Consider the following 16,845-nt stretch of genomic DNA (forward strand, 5'->3'; position numbering starts at 1 on the left):
TATACTATACTTTTGCAAAACATTAACAGTAGGGGAAGTCAGTAAAGTGTCCCAAGAGATTTCTGTATTTCTTACAGCTGCATATCAGTTTATTGTTACCTCAGTAAAAATTTTAAGTAACAAAAACATAAACATACCCCAAAATGTACTGCTCTTGATGGAGAGTCCCACAAAGCACAACTAAAAATACTGCTCAAAAATAGTTTTCTTATATGTTTAATTATTTTCCTTTATTTAAAACAATGTCTATTAGTTTCATTAGTAGCTTACATAAGAAAGTCTTCTAGTTACTTCACTTCTCCCATGAGGTAAAGAATTGATTAATTTTTAATTATAAGATAGAAGAGTCTTGTATGGGAATCAAAAAGGGTTTTTTCAAAATTTTATTATTATTATAATTTTTAAAAATCAGCAACACAGTTAAAATTAGATATTTCAGGGGATTATAGTTGCTTCTTGGTCTCCATAGGGTATCGGTACAATGACCCTGCAGATAACCAAAATCTTCCCATGCTCAAGTCACCTAGATAAAGTGGCACAGTATTTGCATGTAACCTGTGTTCTTCTGTACACTTTAACTCATCTCTAGATTGCGTGTGATACCTAACACAGTGTAAATGTTATGTAAACAGTTAAGTTGTATAGGGCATAACGACAAAGGAGGGCTTACTGTGCCAACTGCATTAGTTTGATGTATGAATTTTCCGAGGAGTTTAATAATTTGTTTGTTTGTAATATTGCTGTCTATAAGATTAATTTTTCTTCTTTTAAGCAACTTAACCTACTAAAAGCAAAACAGAAGGCTTTGGTGGAACAGATGGAAAAAGAAAAAATACAGAGTAACAAAGGATCATCATATAAACTTCTTGTAGAGCAAGCAAAACTAAAGCAGGCCACTTCAAAGGTATGGCATTTAATTTTTAATGTAATTATCTTAGAAAAGGCACTTTCCCTTCTACTAATTTAAATTACTTGATTTGTGAGGTATCTTTAATAATAAGGAAACTTAAATATATGTTATTCTGCTTCTTGACACTAACTTGAGTGCTCATAATCCACCACCATTGGACCACCCTTGTTATTCTGCTTCTTAACAGAAAAATCTGTTCTGAATTCACTTTGGAGTGGGGATAGTAGCCTTTAATTCAAGGAAATAGGTGACAAGTGTGACCTTAATGTAGTTTTTTACAGGTGTTCCTCAACTTACGATGGGTTGCATCCTGATACATTGATTCTAAGCTGACAGTGCCAGTAAGTTGAAAGTGCCTTTGCTCTTTCCGCCATCTTTCTGTGCCGCCATAGTGGTGCACAAGAATGTCCTGGCTGGTTTGCTTAGGACTGTTGACAAGGTGAAAAGAGAGGCAAACACCAGATTCTTTTTGGGCCATGCTCAGAAGTCATCATGCAGTTTCTAACTGTAATGGTGGAGCATGGTTACATCTGTGAATTTGAAACTACCGATTATCACAAATTGTTGTGAACCTCACAGGCAGGTTAAATAAGTGTGGAGTAATCAGTCCCAAGTTTGATTTGCAACTCAGAGATCTAGAACATGGCAGAACGACATGCTTTTGTCTCATCAGTTTGGTTTCATTGTACGAACAATCTCAGTGGGCATCATGGACCAGGAAGTAGCAAGGTGAGCCCTCGTAGTGTAGCTCAGTTGGTTAGAGCATTGTCCTGATATGCCAACATTTGTGGTTCGATCCCCAATCAGGGCACATAGAATAATCAACCAATGAATGCATAAATAAATGGAACAACAGATTGATGTCTCTTTCTAAAATTAAATTTTTTTTAAAAAAAGGAAGGTGAAACACACAGGAGAAAAAATCCTGGAATTCTTTTTCAAGGGATGTAATACATACATCCAAATATAATGCCTCAATGGGAAAAAAATGCAATCAGTACACCTAAACTACAAGACATCATTGCTCAGCCTAGCCTACATTACATATTCTTAGAATATTTCCAAAAATTGCTGCTAACACAGTATACTGTAGAGTATCGCTGGTTTATCGTGATGGTGTGCCTGACTGGGAACTACGACTCGCTGCGCGGCCCAGCGTCACAGGAGAGTGTTGTGCTTGCACATCGCTAGCCCAGGTCAGGAGCAGTGCTTACTGCTTCTGCATTTTCATAAAACCAAAAAGTCCTAGGTTGAACCATCGTAAGTTGGAGACCGCTTGTAGTGCATTTCCTTGAAAGTAGATTGTGTTCCAGTAAATTGAAGATAAAAGATTCAAGGAGATGTATGGTTTTCTTTTCCTTTCTAAGTAAAAAGTAAGTGCAGGTATGTGTAAATGTAAAGCAATTTAACCTACTAAAAGGTAGGTTTTAACATTTACATTTTAAATGTAAAAACTTTAAAAATAATGTTATGATTTTTAAAGTAATACTTATATGTAGCAACCAAGTTTATGTATTGTTTCTATAAATAGCAATTATAGTTAACTGCTCAGATATTGAAATAAATTGAATTAATACTCAGTACTTGGAGTTATCGGTTACTTTACCATCTACCTTTTATTTTGTTTAGAATATTTCGGTAATGTTTATTTATGATGTTAGATTTGACTTAATGTAGCCTTTCTATACAATTTCACTTTTCTGAAATTCTTATACATAGCCTACACCTTACTCTAAAATAGGATGTTAGTTAGGTATATTGATTAAGATAGGTTTTAATAATCGTACTTTTTGAGGCTTACTTCTTGAAAACTTTATTCTTTAAAAGTTGTAAACTCTCTGAGTGAATATTTTCATCACGAAAATATATTTGTACTGAAAGAATTATTATTTATTGCATATTGATTTAAATATATAAATTTTTGTATCCAGCACTTTAAGGATTTAATTCGGTTACGTCGGACAGCAGAATGGTCTCGTTCTAATTTAGACACAGAAGTTACAACAACCAAAGAGAGTCCAGAGATAGAGCCACTTCCCTTTACCCTGGCTCACGAGCGTTGTATTTCCGTAGTCCAAAAACTCGTCCTGTTTCTCCTGTCCATGGATTTTACCTGTCATGCAGACCTTTTGCTATTTGTGTGTAAGGTAAGTAACCCAACAGACATACTGTATAATTACAGACTTAGAGGGTAAAATAAGAATTAGCAAAGAGTGCAGTTTTTGATTAAGAGAAGTAATGGTGCTGTTATTGGTTTTTCCGTTTCATTGTGCCTTGAAACATTTAAAAAAGAATTTGTCTACTGATCAAATCTACTGATTTCTTAGGATACTTGATTTATTTTTTAACCTAGTAAAGCCAGATAAATATAGATTTGAAATGTATGTCATTTGGGTATGTCTGTTTTGAACCTACCTTTTTAAAATAATTAAAGTAGGAAATATACCAATAAATGTCAAATTACAGTATTGAAGGGATTTTAATGCCCTGAAGGCTTTCCTGTAGCATATTCATTGTTTACAGAAGATATTTTTAATATTCAACCCAGAATTCTAACCAGATTTGAATATCTGATTCATGGAATTACATTTCTTGATCATTCTATGTCAGTCAACTATTTTCACACCAAAAGTATATCTCATTGAAAACTACTCCAATGCTTTGTTTTTGGAGGAAACATGTAATTGATCTTTTAAGTGTGTGATTTTATAAAATGTATTACAGGTTCTTGCACGCATTGCGAATGCCACGAGGCCAACTATACATCTGTGTGAGATTGTGAATGAACCCCAACTGGAAAGACTGCTATTACTTTTGGTTGGAACTGACTTCAATAGAGGAGATATATCTTGGGGTGGTGCTTGGGCTCAGTATTCCTTAACTTGTATGCTACAGGATATTTTAGCAGGTTTGTCAGGATTTAATTTTCATAGGGTTTGTCAAAATTAGCTTGTCATTGCTCAACTAAGTAAACTTTTAAGGGAACTGTAACCCCCAAAAGTACAAAAGGTCTCTTTAATGTCACAGCAGTAGTAACCATTTAAATTACTTTTGTATTTCATTATGTTGACTTTTGTGATAAACATCGTTTTGGGAAGGCTCAGGTTGTTAAAGTACAGGGTTGTTGGAGCTAGTTGGCTTCATTATCAGCACCAGCAGTGGGCTGCTTACTAGTTCCCCGTGGCCTTGAGGAGGGTACTTTTGGTGCCTTCGTATGTAGAATGATAACAACAACCACAACAATAATCTGTTCGTATGTAAGATAAGAATACTAAAAGTACCCTTCTTATAAAGATGTTTTGATGAGTAAGGGAGTTAGTATATGTAAAGTGATTGTAGTAATTCCTGTTCAGTTTACACATTTTGTGCTTCCTACTTGTTTTCAGAAATTGAAGGTAATACAATGGTCCTTGCATTTCGTTAGGTAGACGAGGTCTCATTTGCCTTCGAATCTTATAGTTGATAGAGCAGACATGCTGTTATTCTTTAGACTGAAGGAAGAAATGTGCTTTACTATGTTTTGGATGTCTTTTTGTAAATTATTAAAGCAGTTAGAACTGTTTCATTCCTTACAGGAGAACTGCTGGCTCCCGTAGCTGCAGAAGCCATGGAGGAGGGAGCGGTGAGCGATGATGTTGGTGCAGCAGCCGCCGAATCTGATGACTGCCTTCAGCAGTCCTCAGTTCAGTTGCTGGAGACTATAGACGAGCCTTTGACACATGATATAACAGGTACGTTCTGTGAATTATGTCTTTTAAAAAATATCATTTGGCGCGGTTCGATTCCCAGTCAGGGCAGATTCCTGGGTTGCAGGCCAGTTCCCTGCAGGCCAATTCCCAGCAGGGGATGCATGAAAGGCAACCATACATTGATGTTTCTCTGGCTCTCTCCTTCCCTTCCCCTCTAAAGATTAAAAAAAAATTAAAAAAAAAAGATTTAAAAAAAAATATCATTTGGCATTTTTTTAAAGTGAGAATGTTTCAAAATTAAGAATGTTAGTGAAGTTTAAAATTAATTTTTATATTTTTCTATTAGGGCTTTGGCTTTAGTAACTGTTATCAGTTATTTTCCTGATAAATATGTTTTGCTTTGATTCTCTGACTGAATGTTTATTATCAGGTGCCATCTTTCATAATGTCTTGGTTACTCTGATGTGGTTTGATTTAACTATGTTGAAAATTATGTACTACCTAGAAAACTGTTGAAGATATTCAGTGCTCAAGAAAATGGGGTTAAAGGCTCTTGTTCTTTGAGATTCACTTTTTTGGGGCGTATAGGCTTCTTCTTTTTCCCTTGGTTTTCATTCCTGCTTTTAAAAAAATAAATGTGTGTCTTTGCCTGCACAATTATTTGTAGGAATACTCCCTACTTTTCAAGACTCTAGTTACTACCCCAATATACCAGATGCTGTGGTCATTGCCACCATTTGTTATTGTTTAATCTTACATTGTCTTAGGGTTTTATCCTTCCTACCCAATACTCCCTTTACCTGGGTCAGACCTTCTCCTCTTGTTCGCATGATGACTCTCTATCTAAGATTCACTTGACACATGCCCTTTCCAAGAAGCTTTGCCCATCACCCCCAGCAGTGTTGGCGACTGTCATCCGTGCTGAGGAGCACTCAGTTCTCTCTGACAGCACTGACCATGTAGCAGCTGGTTGAACATCTCTGGTGCACCCTCACTCTGAACCTCTGTTAATTTCTTGGAGGGCGGAAATGTGTTTTATTAATTGTCATACCCTCAAACCCCAATACAGGCTGACATTTGCCAGGCATTCTGTAAATATATGCTAAATAAGAGTATGGGAAAGATGAGAAGAGTTGTAAGGCATAGAAGTCTAGTTAAGAATTTGGAGACATTAGAGAGCAAAATAATTTCTAATGTATAATAGAAAAATAAGGTGAATAGCCTTACAACCTGAGTCTTTTTTGCTTTCCACTTTAATGCTGCGTCTCAGTTACTGAAAAATTAGATGTAACATAATAAATTTCATATTGGAGGTAATAAAATTAGTAACATTTAAAGTTCATGCAACTTGATTCAACAAGGGTTAATCTATGGTCTTTTTCCTTAGGAAATCAAATGTTATTGCATTGGTGATTTCGTGTGTTAGACAGTGATACATTTGCATACCTACTGATGCCTAAGTGTCCAGAATAAAAGTTTAGAAATTTTTATAGCAGTAGAAATGTATAATTTACACACAAGTAAAAATAACTTCTGAAATTAAGAGCAGTGTACTGGTTAAATATATGTTATATATTCCACTAATAAAACTATTCAATTATTTAAAGGTGCACCTCCTCTTTCTTCTTTGGAAAAAGATAAAGAAATTGATCTTGACTTACTTCAAGATCTAATGGAAGTTGACATCGATCCTTTAGATATTGACTTGGAAAAGGATCCTCTTGCAGCCAAAGTTTTTAAGGTATGCATTAGAGTATTCTTTGCAAATAAACCTTTCATCTTACAGTTTGGTTTAAAACCAAGGAAAGTGTTCATTACTTTAAAAAGGAAAGTGTGCATATTTATCACCAAATATAATCTGCTGTGTAATGTATTGAAAACACATTAAATTGCTATAGGTACTATAGTATATACCAAATGCATAGTATGTAAGGGAAACTTGCACCATTTTATTATATATCCACTTAACTTACCATACACAAGAACCAGTAACAAGTATGGGAAAATATATTTATGGATTATAAACATTGAAAGCAGCATTTAATCTCATCCAAGCTGACTTCATTGTAGATTCTGCTCATGTGTTACCTCAACTTTTTCTAAAGGAGATACACCCCTACTACTTTATATTGGTTATTTTTGTGTGTAAGAGATTTTATTAAGGATGGTATATATCTCTTAGGTTTTAAATAAGCTATTTTTATATATTGGTATAAAAAGAAGAGAACGTTACTGAACCATTCCTCTAGGCCATTAGGATTATAAGCGTGTCCTAGGGAATTTAAAGAATGCAGAGAATGTTTGTATGTTTTTAGATTTTACTTATTTATTTTTAGAGAGGGGAAAGGAGGGAGAAAGAGAGGGAGAGAAACATCAGTGTATGGTTGCCTCTTGCGCACCCAGTATTGGGAACCTGGCTGGTAACCCAGGCATGTGCCCTGACTGGGAATGGAACAGGTGGCCCTTTTGATTTGCAGGCTGGCATTCAATCCACTGAGCCACACCAGCCAAGGCGGAATGTTTTGTAACCCTGTTTTGAGTTTAGACAATGTAAATAATAATGTCACTCTTTCTGAGGAGACCAAAATAAGCCACAGTTGTTTTCTGCTTTTTTTAAGCCAATAAGCAGTACATGGTATGATTATTGGGGTGCTGATTATGGCACCTACAATTACAACCCTTACATTGGAGGTCTTGGAATTCCTGTAGCCAAGCCACCCGCAAATACAGAGAAGAATGGATCACAGACAGTTAGTGTTTCAGTGTCTCAGGGTAAGTAGGTGTTTATATTTTAAGACGCATACTATTACTGAAATAAGTCATACATTTTTGCTTTGTCCCTTGAGAAAATGAACCTGTGTGTGTGCTAGGACGGTTTAAAATCAGAGGCACGCTGTTCAGAGGGTGCCATTCAGAGCCGTCGGTCTCTCTGCCAGTTTGAAGGAGCTTCCACTGATGGTCCAGATTTTTGTTTCTCTAAGTGACACTTAGCAAAGTATATTTGTAAATTGTGTGGGTTTGCTAGTGATTTTCATTAATTGTGCCTTTATTTTCTTACTGTTAATAATAAACTTTTTAAATTTGTAATCATGTAACCTCATTGAATATGAGTCATGTAGATTGTGTATTTTTCAAGTAAAACATTTTATTATGTTTTGAAACAACCCTAATTTACCAGCTAGTTGCAGGTATAATGCAGAGAACATTTGTTATCTCGATCCATTAGGAGTAGGTTGCTAACTTTTATTTTGTTTTACGAATTTTACAAAGCAGGACATTCTTCATATATACAGCAGAAAGTATATTCATCAAAATCAGGAAATTAACATTAATACTAACTAATGTCCAGACCTTATTCAAGTTTGTTTCATCACTTTTGTCTCAATATTCTCCTTTATGCAGAAGGATCCAGTGCAGAGTCATGCATTTAGTTACCATATCTCTTTAGTTTCATTCCGTGTTCCAAGTTCCTCAGAGTTACCTTATGTGACCTTGGTGCTTTAGAAGATTACAGGCCAGTAATGATTTGCAGAACGTCCCCCAGTGGGAGTTTGCATGCTATTCCCTCATCACTAGGTTGTGGTCCTGCATCTTTGACAGAAACAACGTAATGTTCAGATGTTCTTATTGCACCCCAGTTAGGCGGCTCATGATTTTAATTTGTCCCCCTACTGTGGTTTTTGTGTTTATTTACTTGATTAAAGAAGTATATGCCAGTCCTCCATTATAGTTACTCTTTTCCCCTAGTAAAATAGTTTTGGGGGAGTGTGGTGGCAGAGGGGTACTTGGAAGCTATTCTTTTTTTAAAAAAAACATTGTAAGTTTATTTCATTCGAATAGACCCATGGTTTGAAGTTTTAGGCTATGGATTATAATGTACTATTATTATCTTATTTATTTATTTGATAGTTTTATGTAGATAAAATATAAATAACAAAAATTACCATTTTAGCCCTTTTTAAGTGTACATTGTTGTCATTATTTATTTTGATGTTCAAATAGTCCCAGATTTGACCACTGGGCTCTTTTTCATGCTCGATGCTTGTCTTTTTGACATGTCTTCATTTTTCTTTGAGCACTTTCTCCTTTTCTGGAGCAACAGGACGATCATGTATCTTCCCTTCCCCAGATTGGGAATTCGCCATTTCAATGGGGAGAAGGGTATTTTAAAGCCTTTTAGTGGAGAAATGTGGTTGAGAAACCAAAATTTGGTTGGACAGACACTTACTGCTGTCTTGATGACCATGCCCTCTTGGTGGACAGATGTAGGAGAGAGAGTGTGTGGGGTGGGTGTCTGTGTGCATCTCCAACTGCATTCGTGTCTGTATCTGTTCGTCCAGTTGCCATGAGTTCCCGTCAGTACATCAGTTCCTCTAACTAATCTAGCTCCGTAGGCTTCATTTTAGTTCTCTCAGTTTGTATAGTTGCATCTTTTTATCTCTGACAGTGAGGAACTTGATTCTCATTATCCCTAATTTATTTATTTCCATTATTATTACTTCCCTTATTTGGTCTATCTCTTTCTATATATTTACCCTCTCATCCCTAGCCTCCTTTGCGAAGGTACTATTACCTACTGTGGTTCTGATAACCCCATGCCAGGTTCTTATGTGAGAACACATAGTTCTCACCCAGTTTTGGGTTTGGATGTCAACATTTTATTATATGAAGTAGGACGTGAGTAAAAATTACCAAATAGCATTTTTAAACTTTTAATTGTTTTTTTTTTGTTTGTTTGTTTGTTTAGCCTTAGATGCTCGCCTAGAAGTTGGACTTGAACAACAAGCAGAACTGATGTTGAAAATGATGTCTACCTTGGAAGCAGATTCCATTTTACAGGCATTAACAAACACGTCTCCTACACGTAAGTGAAAATCGTCGTACTTAGACTATTGCAGGTTTTAAAATTCCATGTCTTATATTAGTCTGAATGGTCATATAGCACCTCTCTCACTAAATTAGTAGCAGATTGAGAAATAAGGCAAAGGAATAACAGGTTGGGAGAGTGGAGGGGAACAAAATACCTCATCTAGTGTCCTTAAATTCAGTCCAGAAACATGAGTCATGTTTCTGTTACTGCATTGTTGTAAGGTTAATGAAATTCCTGGGGAAGGCTGTCAACTAGCTGAGTGTGACTTCATTGCATTATACCAGACTTCTGATAAAGTGGGTTTTTTTCCTAGTAACATCTCTATATTGTCCTTAAAGACTGGTATGGAAGACCTAGGTAAGGATGATAGCCAAATGGGTTAAACTGAGCTGCAGAACTGAAAGGACTTACTACCTAATTATCTACAGGAAAGGAAGGCAAAGTTTTTATAATGAAGGACCAGAGAGTAAATATTTTAGGCTTTCCAGGCCACGTGGTGGGCATTGGCAACTGGACAGCTTTGAAGCAGTAAAGCAGCCATAGACAATATGTAAATGAATGGGCATGGCTGTTACAAATCTGTGTTACAGGCTCAGGTAGCCTGCCAGATCTGGCCCTCAGGCCATGGGCTGCTGACCCCTGATGTATAGTACTAGACTTGGGTAGATCTGCTCCTGTCGGGTGAGTACAGTTTAGATAGCAGCCTGTCTCCCAAAGACAAGTATTGAGGAGCTTTGCTGAGAAGGTGGTAATCTTCCCCCTTCTTTTCCATCCCCTCACCTGTGTGAGCTGCTCCCCAACGCCCTCCAGGACCCCTCCTCCACACCCCGCCCCCTCAGGCCTGTGAGTCCCTTTTCCTTCACTGGGACATGTGATTAAGAGGGTAGATAACAGTAATTAGAACATAGGAAGAACATCATGTCCTTCTATGAAGGGGAGTTCACAAAGTCCATTTCAATAGGGAAATTTGGGTTATTAGATATTCCTATGTTAACTCAAATTTTTTCATTGCAAACTGTATTTCTTGTCTTTGGAAATAGAGAAAAATAGATGGTATAGTGTTTTATAACCTTCGTATTAGCACAGTAATATTGTGTGTTTTCTCTTGTGTAATAAGGGAGATCCCTTTTGTGGGGTCAGCCTTTCCATGACCACAGACAGCTCAGTACTGCCTAAAGGAGCTCCTTTTTTTGCTGGCTGTTCTTAAAAAAAAAAAAAAAAAGAAGCCACTTATTAGAAGATCCTTTTGTAGTTTATATCTGCTTCTTAGTGTAGTCTATCTTTTGATTATTGCCATGTGCAGAACTGTGTCACCCCTCTTAATGTAATAGCTTTGTAAATATATGAAGAACTGCTCTTAGAGTTCCTAAATTTATCTGCTCCCTGTGAATTACATTTATTTAATTTGCTTGGCGTGTGGCCTGGGCATCAGGATTTTTTGGATGCTTCTCAGGTAATTTAATGTGCAATCAGGGTTAAGAATCAACAGACTAGATGTCCACTGCAATCCCTGATGGTCGGCTTGTGGCCTGCCAGGGTCATGGGGACAGGAGTACCAGGCAGCCTTCCCCAGGGGAGCAAACACAGCTTGGGTGGGCTCATGCCACAGGCACTGCCAGACACGCAGGGCAACGGGCAGAAGGGGGAAAGGAGAAGGAATCGGTAGACGGGAGTCTAGATCATTTTAAAACTACCTTCTTAAGATGAGCTAAGATTCTTCTTTTTCTGCCTTTTCTTTTCCTCTTATTAATTATGAAAAAATTGAAAAGAAAAACTGCTAGAGAGAAAGGTTCCTTCCCCTGGTAGATAAATCCTGTGAATTTGTGAGCTTCTCCGTTGATTGTTTTTTTGACTTTCAAGTGATGTTGTAAAACCAAGTTTTCAAATAATAATGATGAATCATTTAAAAGAGTGCAACTTTAATTAAAAAAAAACAACGATCTTCACTTACATAGTAGTAGCTAGTTAGCATTTCTCCTGATGCTTTGTGTATAAAATCATAATTGTGTTTAATTTTCAGTATCACAGTCTCCCACTGGAACAGATGATTCACTTCTAGGGGGTTTACAAGCAGCGAACCAATCCAACCAACTTATTATACAGTTATCATCTGTCCCAATGTTAAATGTTTGTTTCAACAAACTTTTTTCCATGCTTCAAGTCCATCATGTTCAGGTATGACTTCAGGAGAAATGGTGCATTTTTAGACGTTATTACCAGCCTAATAAAAGACAAAAGTGACCAAGGCGATCGTTCTCAACCTAACGGATGATTTCTGTATCATGCTCAGTTGGGAAAGTATTGGAAATGCTCTGATGACCACAGCTCCTCAGTGCTAGGCCACACAGTTTTTGTGATTCTGGTCTTTACTGATTAGATCCAACTACAGTTGACTCCTGAACAACACAGGGGCTGGGGGTACTGACACCACCACCCCCCCCCCCCGCACAATTGAAAAATCCACATAAACTTTTGACTACCTCAGTATTTAACTACTAATTTCCTGGTGTTGAGTAGAAAAGCCTTACTGATAACATAAAGTTAATGAGCATATATTTTGTATATTGTATGTATTCTATACTATATTCTTACAATAAAGTAATCCAGAGAAAAGGTGTTATTAAAATCTTGAGAGAATATGTTTACATATTTATTGATAAAATAAGGAATACTAAGTGGATCTATACAATTCAAAGCCATGTTCAGGGATCAACTGTATATATTATACTTTAAATACATTTGTATTTAAATCATTAATACATTTGAATCTCCTCTTTTAAGTCAGAAAAACATTTCTGTTAGGTAAATTATAAATTTTAATTCAGTTAAATTTTGTTTCATGAGGAATTTTAAGGTGTGTTTGCTTCTCACCTGAGTTGAAGTAACCAGATGAATATTGAGTAGAGAAATTAGACTTACTCATAAGGATTTATACATAAGATTTTGTTTGAATAGTATTTCATAATAGGTACATTTTTTTTGTCAATTTTTATTCTTTTTCAGTTGGAATCCCTTCTTCAGTTGTGGCTCACACTGAGCCTGAATTCTAGTTCATCTGGAAACAAAGAGAGTGGAGCTGACATTTTCTTATATAATGCTAATCGAATACCTGTCATTTCATTAAATCAAGGTGAGATTAATTAGAAGAAAAATTATTAAAGTAGCATAAACAGTACCCTAAACAGGTAATAATTAGGTTAATATATAGTTAAACTTTGTTATAGATGTTGTAATGTTTTAATGAAAGAAAATTTATACACTGACTTAATAATTAGCAGAAAAGAAAACAGAAAACTCTTATTCTCTACTCTGTATTATTTTATGCCTGCTTGCAACTAAAATTGAGTGTTGCATTAATCTTTACATTGGATTCCCTAAAGTATCGTCCTGTTCACGGGCTATTTTGTCATAGTGCTTTTTAAAAATGCGAATTTGTTCCTGAGGGAATTGGTAAGTCAGGGGAGGACATTAATTTCCCATAGAAATTGAGTTCGTTTTTATTTTTGGCAAATGCAAGAATGTGGAAACTAGAATAATATCCTCAACAGGAATAGAACTAGCCTTCTGGTTTTGCTCTAAAGATCTCTTTTAGTTATATATATATATATTTTTTAATTTAATTTATTTATCTTTAGAGGGGAAGGGAAGGAGAGAGGGAGAGAAACATCAATGTTTGGTTGCCTTTCGTGCGTCCCCTGCTGGGAACTGGCCTGCAGGGAACTGGTCTGCAACCAAGGCATGTGCCCTGACTGGGAATCGAACCGCGATTGTCTGGTTCGCAGGCCCGCGCTCAATCCACTGAGCTACACCAGCCAGGTCTTTTAGTTATATTTTAAGAAAAGTGAACACAATCTGTTCCAGGTGCTTTCTCCCCGCGGAGGGGCATCCTGCACCTTGCATGGCTCTCACGTGACCGGCCTTCCAGCCTTAGTCACAACCACACCGGCTCCTGGTCCCACTCACGTCTACGTCGTTTCAGCAAGACCAGCCGAGCTTTATCCATTTCCATCTTTTCCTGCATTGATAAATATTATTATAAACTTTGCTTTCATTGCTTTATAGAAACTTAGTGATTACAAAAAATATTAAATAAGAGTAGATAGAAAGCAGTGATTCCTTACTAACATAAGGTATTCGTCAGTATTCAAATTAAAAATTGTCTCAACTTTTACAAAATTTTTTCTGTTTATTTGAAAGAATTCATATAAGGTCTACACATTATAGTTAATTATGTTTCTTAAATCCCTTTTAATCTCAGTGAGTTTCTTCCATGTCCTCTTCCCCCTTGCAAAGTCATTTGTCTACAGGTTTTGCTGTATGTTTTCCCGGATTCCCAGGGTCCTTTTTCTTAGTGATTCTCTCTCCATGATGTCCTTAAATTGGTAGTTGCTGTAAATTGGAGTAAATTAAAATTCGATCTGATTTAAGGTTTTTAAGGCATTCCGTAGGTTGTCTCTTTTGATGATAAAAGGTATCAATACTTAAAGTCATTAACAGTTCACTAGTTGTCTCAAAATGAAGATAGACTAATTCTGTCATTCCTTCTTTCTTTATTTTCTGAAATACTCCCATAAAGAGAAGCTTCATTTTAAATCCTATTATGTCACCTTCTGATGATACAGTTTGTATAATAAAAGCAGGGAAAATGCTCAAAGTTTTTTCCTTTTTAGAATTAATTTTTAAAATGGACTGGTTCATACATAGTCTGTGTTTATAATGTATAAATTTCTCTAATAAATATCTGTATACATTTACGGATTTAAAAGTATTTTTATCCATCTGTTACAATTTTGTAAGTCTTATCGATGTGTCATTTGTGCCAGTAAGATACTCCTTTTTAGTTCTTCCTTTTTAGGGGTGGGTTTTTAAAAAAAATTCCTGTTTTGTTAGCTTATAGTATGATAGATGCCCCAGACTCTGTAACGAGCCTTTTTTACAGAGTATTTTAAGAGCACAATCTGGGCACTGTTATGTTCATGCATTTTGAGTAACTATTTTGCTTCTCCAGCTGACGCAGGTGCTTCTTACCTGGGCCTTGTAAGCAGCCTGATTACTGTTTTAGTTTGAGCTTTCTTGTGCAGTTGCATTGGTTTTGATTGGTCTGCCCTATCCCTGTTTTTGCAGTAAGCCTTATTATTTATTTCCAGTTTTGTAGAATGTGAGGATTTTTAGTAAAACACAAATTCTGTATGAGTAGAAGAAATGCCTGTAATTTGGAAAGAGCAACCAATTTGTAATGATGGCACGTTAGTTTATGTTTCATGGGCTTAGCTTTAGACTTAGCCATAAAATTTTATTGATGCTTAATACATATGGTCTATTTAATGGGGAAGTCTTTCCTTTTTATGTTTTGGAGGCACTAGGACGTGAGCTGATTGAAAGAAATATTTTTGAATTCATTCTTTTTGTTTGTAATTCTTAGTAATAAACATTTGCTTTTTCTTCATTAAAACTATCCCCTTTCTTTTTTGTTTTGCATAGCATCAATAACTAGCTTTCTCACAGTGTTGGCTTGGTATCCCAACACCTTGCTCCGGACATGGTGCCTTGTGCTGCACAGTCTAACAATCATGACGAACATGCAACTTAATCGTAAGCAAAGACTTATTCTCTTACATCTTTCTGTTCCTTTAGCTCTCTGATGTGTTCATTATTATTCTTGCTATCAGCATCTTTTCAAAGCTTTTTCTAAGAAATAATATAGTTAAGAAAATTACTGAGTTACTTATTTGAATATGTACCTTCTGAATTTGTTATATATTGTATGCTTTGCGCTTCTTTAGGTTGATAATATACTCATACATGTACCATCACAAGTTCAAGTCCTAGTTTTACCTTCTAAAAACTTAATAGTTACTAAAATAACATTACTTTCAGAGTAGAAAGTCAAATATTTAATACTAATCCATGTCTTATGTTATTCTGTTAAAGTACCTTTGTATTTAAAAATAACTTATTCACACATAAGGTTCATTAACACGTATCTAACTAGATTCCTCAGTTTTTGTTTTTCACATCTAAAACCTCTATTAACTGAAAATAATTGCTTTTTTCCAGATTTTTATGTCCTCTTAAGTTTTTTGCTTTCATACACCTCTTTTTCCTTTCTAGTTACAATAGTAAAATAATTTCTGAACATTCTCAGAAAGGAACTTTTCTTGCTTTTTGTGGATTTTTTTGTCCCAAAGTCATGAAAATAACCCCCTATATTGTCTTTTGTAGTGCCTTTTGGTTTCAATGTTCATGTTTAATTCTCGGTTTTTATCTGGCATTCTTGAGCGATTTGTGAGGTAGAGATCAAAGTTCATAGTAGAGAGCAAGGACTAGCTTTGGAAATTGACATCTTAATCTATTTGAGGTTATGACAGTAGAAGGATGGATTTTGTCCCCTTCTGTTTGGGCTTAATTTTGTTAAATGCTTGGTGACATTGATAAAGGTATTAATTTAAACCATTGCTTAACATCAGAAATCCGTTTTCTAATTTGGAATCTATTTTCCAAATATGGGACCAAAAGCATTATTATGTGATACTGAAGATAGATTTAACCCAACAGATATTTTATTCAGTTCAGAAAACTGGCAGGTATGTTACTTGTGTATCGTTTAACAGTGCATGACCTTTAAACAACTAACATGCAAAAATGATTAGTTTTTTCCTCAATTTATCTAAAAAAGCTGGTTTAAAATTTACCCTAAAAACAGATGTCTGTTTCTGGAAGAGGAGTAGCTTCACCAAAAGGACATTAAACGTTTAGTTATTTCTTTTCCACTTGACTGTGTACTGACTGAGATGCACAGAAAACTGGCCACTGTTCACGCCTGAAGCAGAGAGAGGCAGGAGATCTGTGGTGCATGAAAACGGAGAGCGCGTCCATCTCAGTCAGCTCAGACCCTTTCAATAAACTGCAGCACCCAGGAGTATGTGAGCGCTCCTTGGAACTGAAAGATGTTTTAAATACTACGTTTTCATCGTTTAAGGGTCCACTGTTTAAGAATGTTTGTTTTTTAATGTTTTATTTAGCTGGTTCCAGCAGCACCATCGGAACACAGGACAGTACTGCCCATTTGTTGGTTTCCGATCCAAACCTGATTCATGTTTTAGTGAAATTTCTTTCTGGCACCAGTCCACATGGAACAAATCAACACAGTCCACAGGTATCGTCACTTTAGAGACCAGTGATAGGCCCATATTGTACAATTAAAATGTTCGCGAAGGAAGACTTCAGTGTATCTAACTAAATATGTAAAGTTGTTATTGCCACAGTATTAACTGATAGCTTTTTATGTACCAATGTAATAAAATATTTTGAATTATTTATAATAGTAATAGATATATTGAAACTGAATTATAGGCGGCGGTAAGTTTTCTGTTGGG

The 16,845-nt window shown here is 35.9% G+C and overlaps 1 protein-coding gene across 10 annotated transcripts in view; it reads left to right on the forward strand.

Moving 5' to 3' along the window:
- The window catches only part of BIRC6 (baculoviral IAP repeat containing 6), a 198,432-nt gene that overhangs the window by 100,915 nt on the left and 80,672 nt on the right, over nt 1–16,845 (forward strand). For 7 of the 10 annotated variants that reach the window (XM_037146571.2, XM_037146579.2, XM_037146574.2 and 4 more), the window contains exons 34-44: nt 773–904; nt 2,842–3,057; nt 3,635–3,818; nt 4,486–4,641; nt 6,207–6,340; nt 7,197–7,371; nt 9,347–9,463; nt 11,490–11,644; nt 12,473–12,599; nt 14,951–15,061; nt 16,492–16,625. In XM_037146571.2, coding sequence (XP_037002466.2) covers nt 773–904; nt 2,842–3,057; nt 3,635–3,818; nt 4,486–4,641; nt 6,207–6,340; nt 7,197–7,371; nt 9,347–9,463; nt 11,490–11,644; nt 12,473–12,599; nt 14,951–15,061; nt 16,492–16,625 — 1,641 coding nt within the window. The remainder of the gene's footprint in view (nt 1–772; nt 905–2,841; nt 3,058–3,634; nt 3,819–4,485; nt 4,642–6,206; nt 6,341–7,196; nt 7,372–9,346; nt 9,464–11,489; nt 11,645–12,472; nt 12,600–14,950; nt 15,062–16,491; nt 16,626–16,845) is intronic. The other 3 variants (XM_037146575.2, XM_037146580.2, XM_037146583.2) reach the window with 1 other exon arrangement.

This window comes from Artibeus jamaicensis, unplaced genomic scaffold (assembly GCF_021234435.1).
Source record: "Artibeus jamaicensis isolate MK-2021 breed Jamaican fruit bat unplaced genomic scaffold, CSHL_Jam_final contig_465, whole genome shotgun sequence".
NCBI lineage: Eukaryota > Metazoa > Chordata > Mammalia > Chiroptera > Phyllostomidae > Artibeus > Artibeus jamaicensis.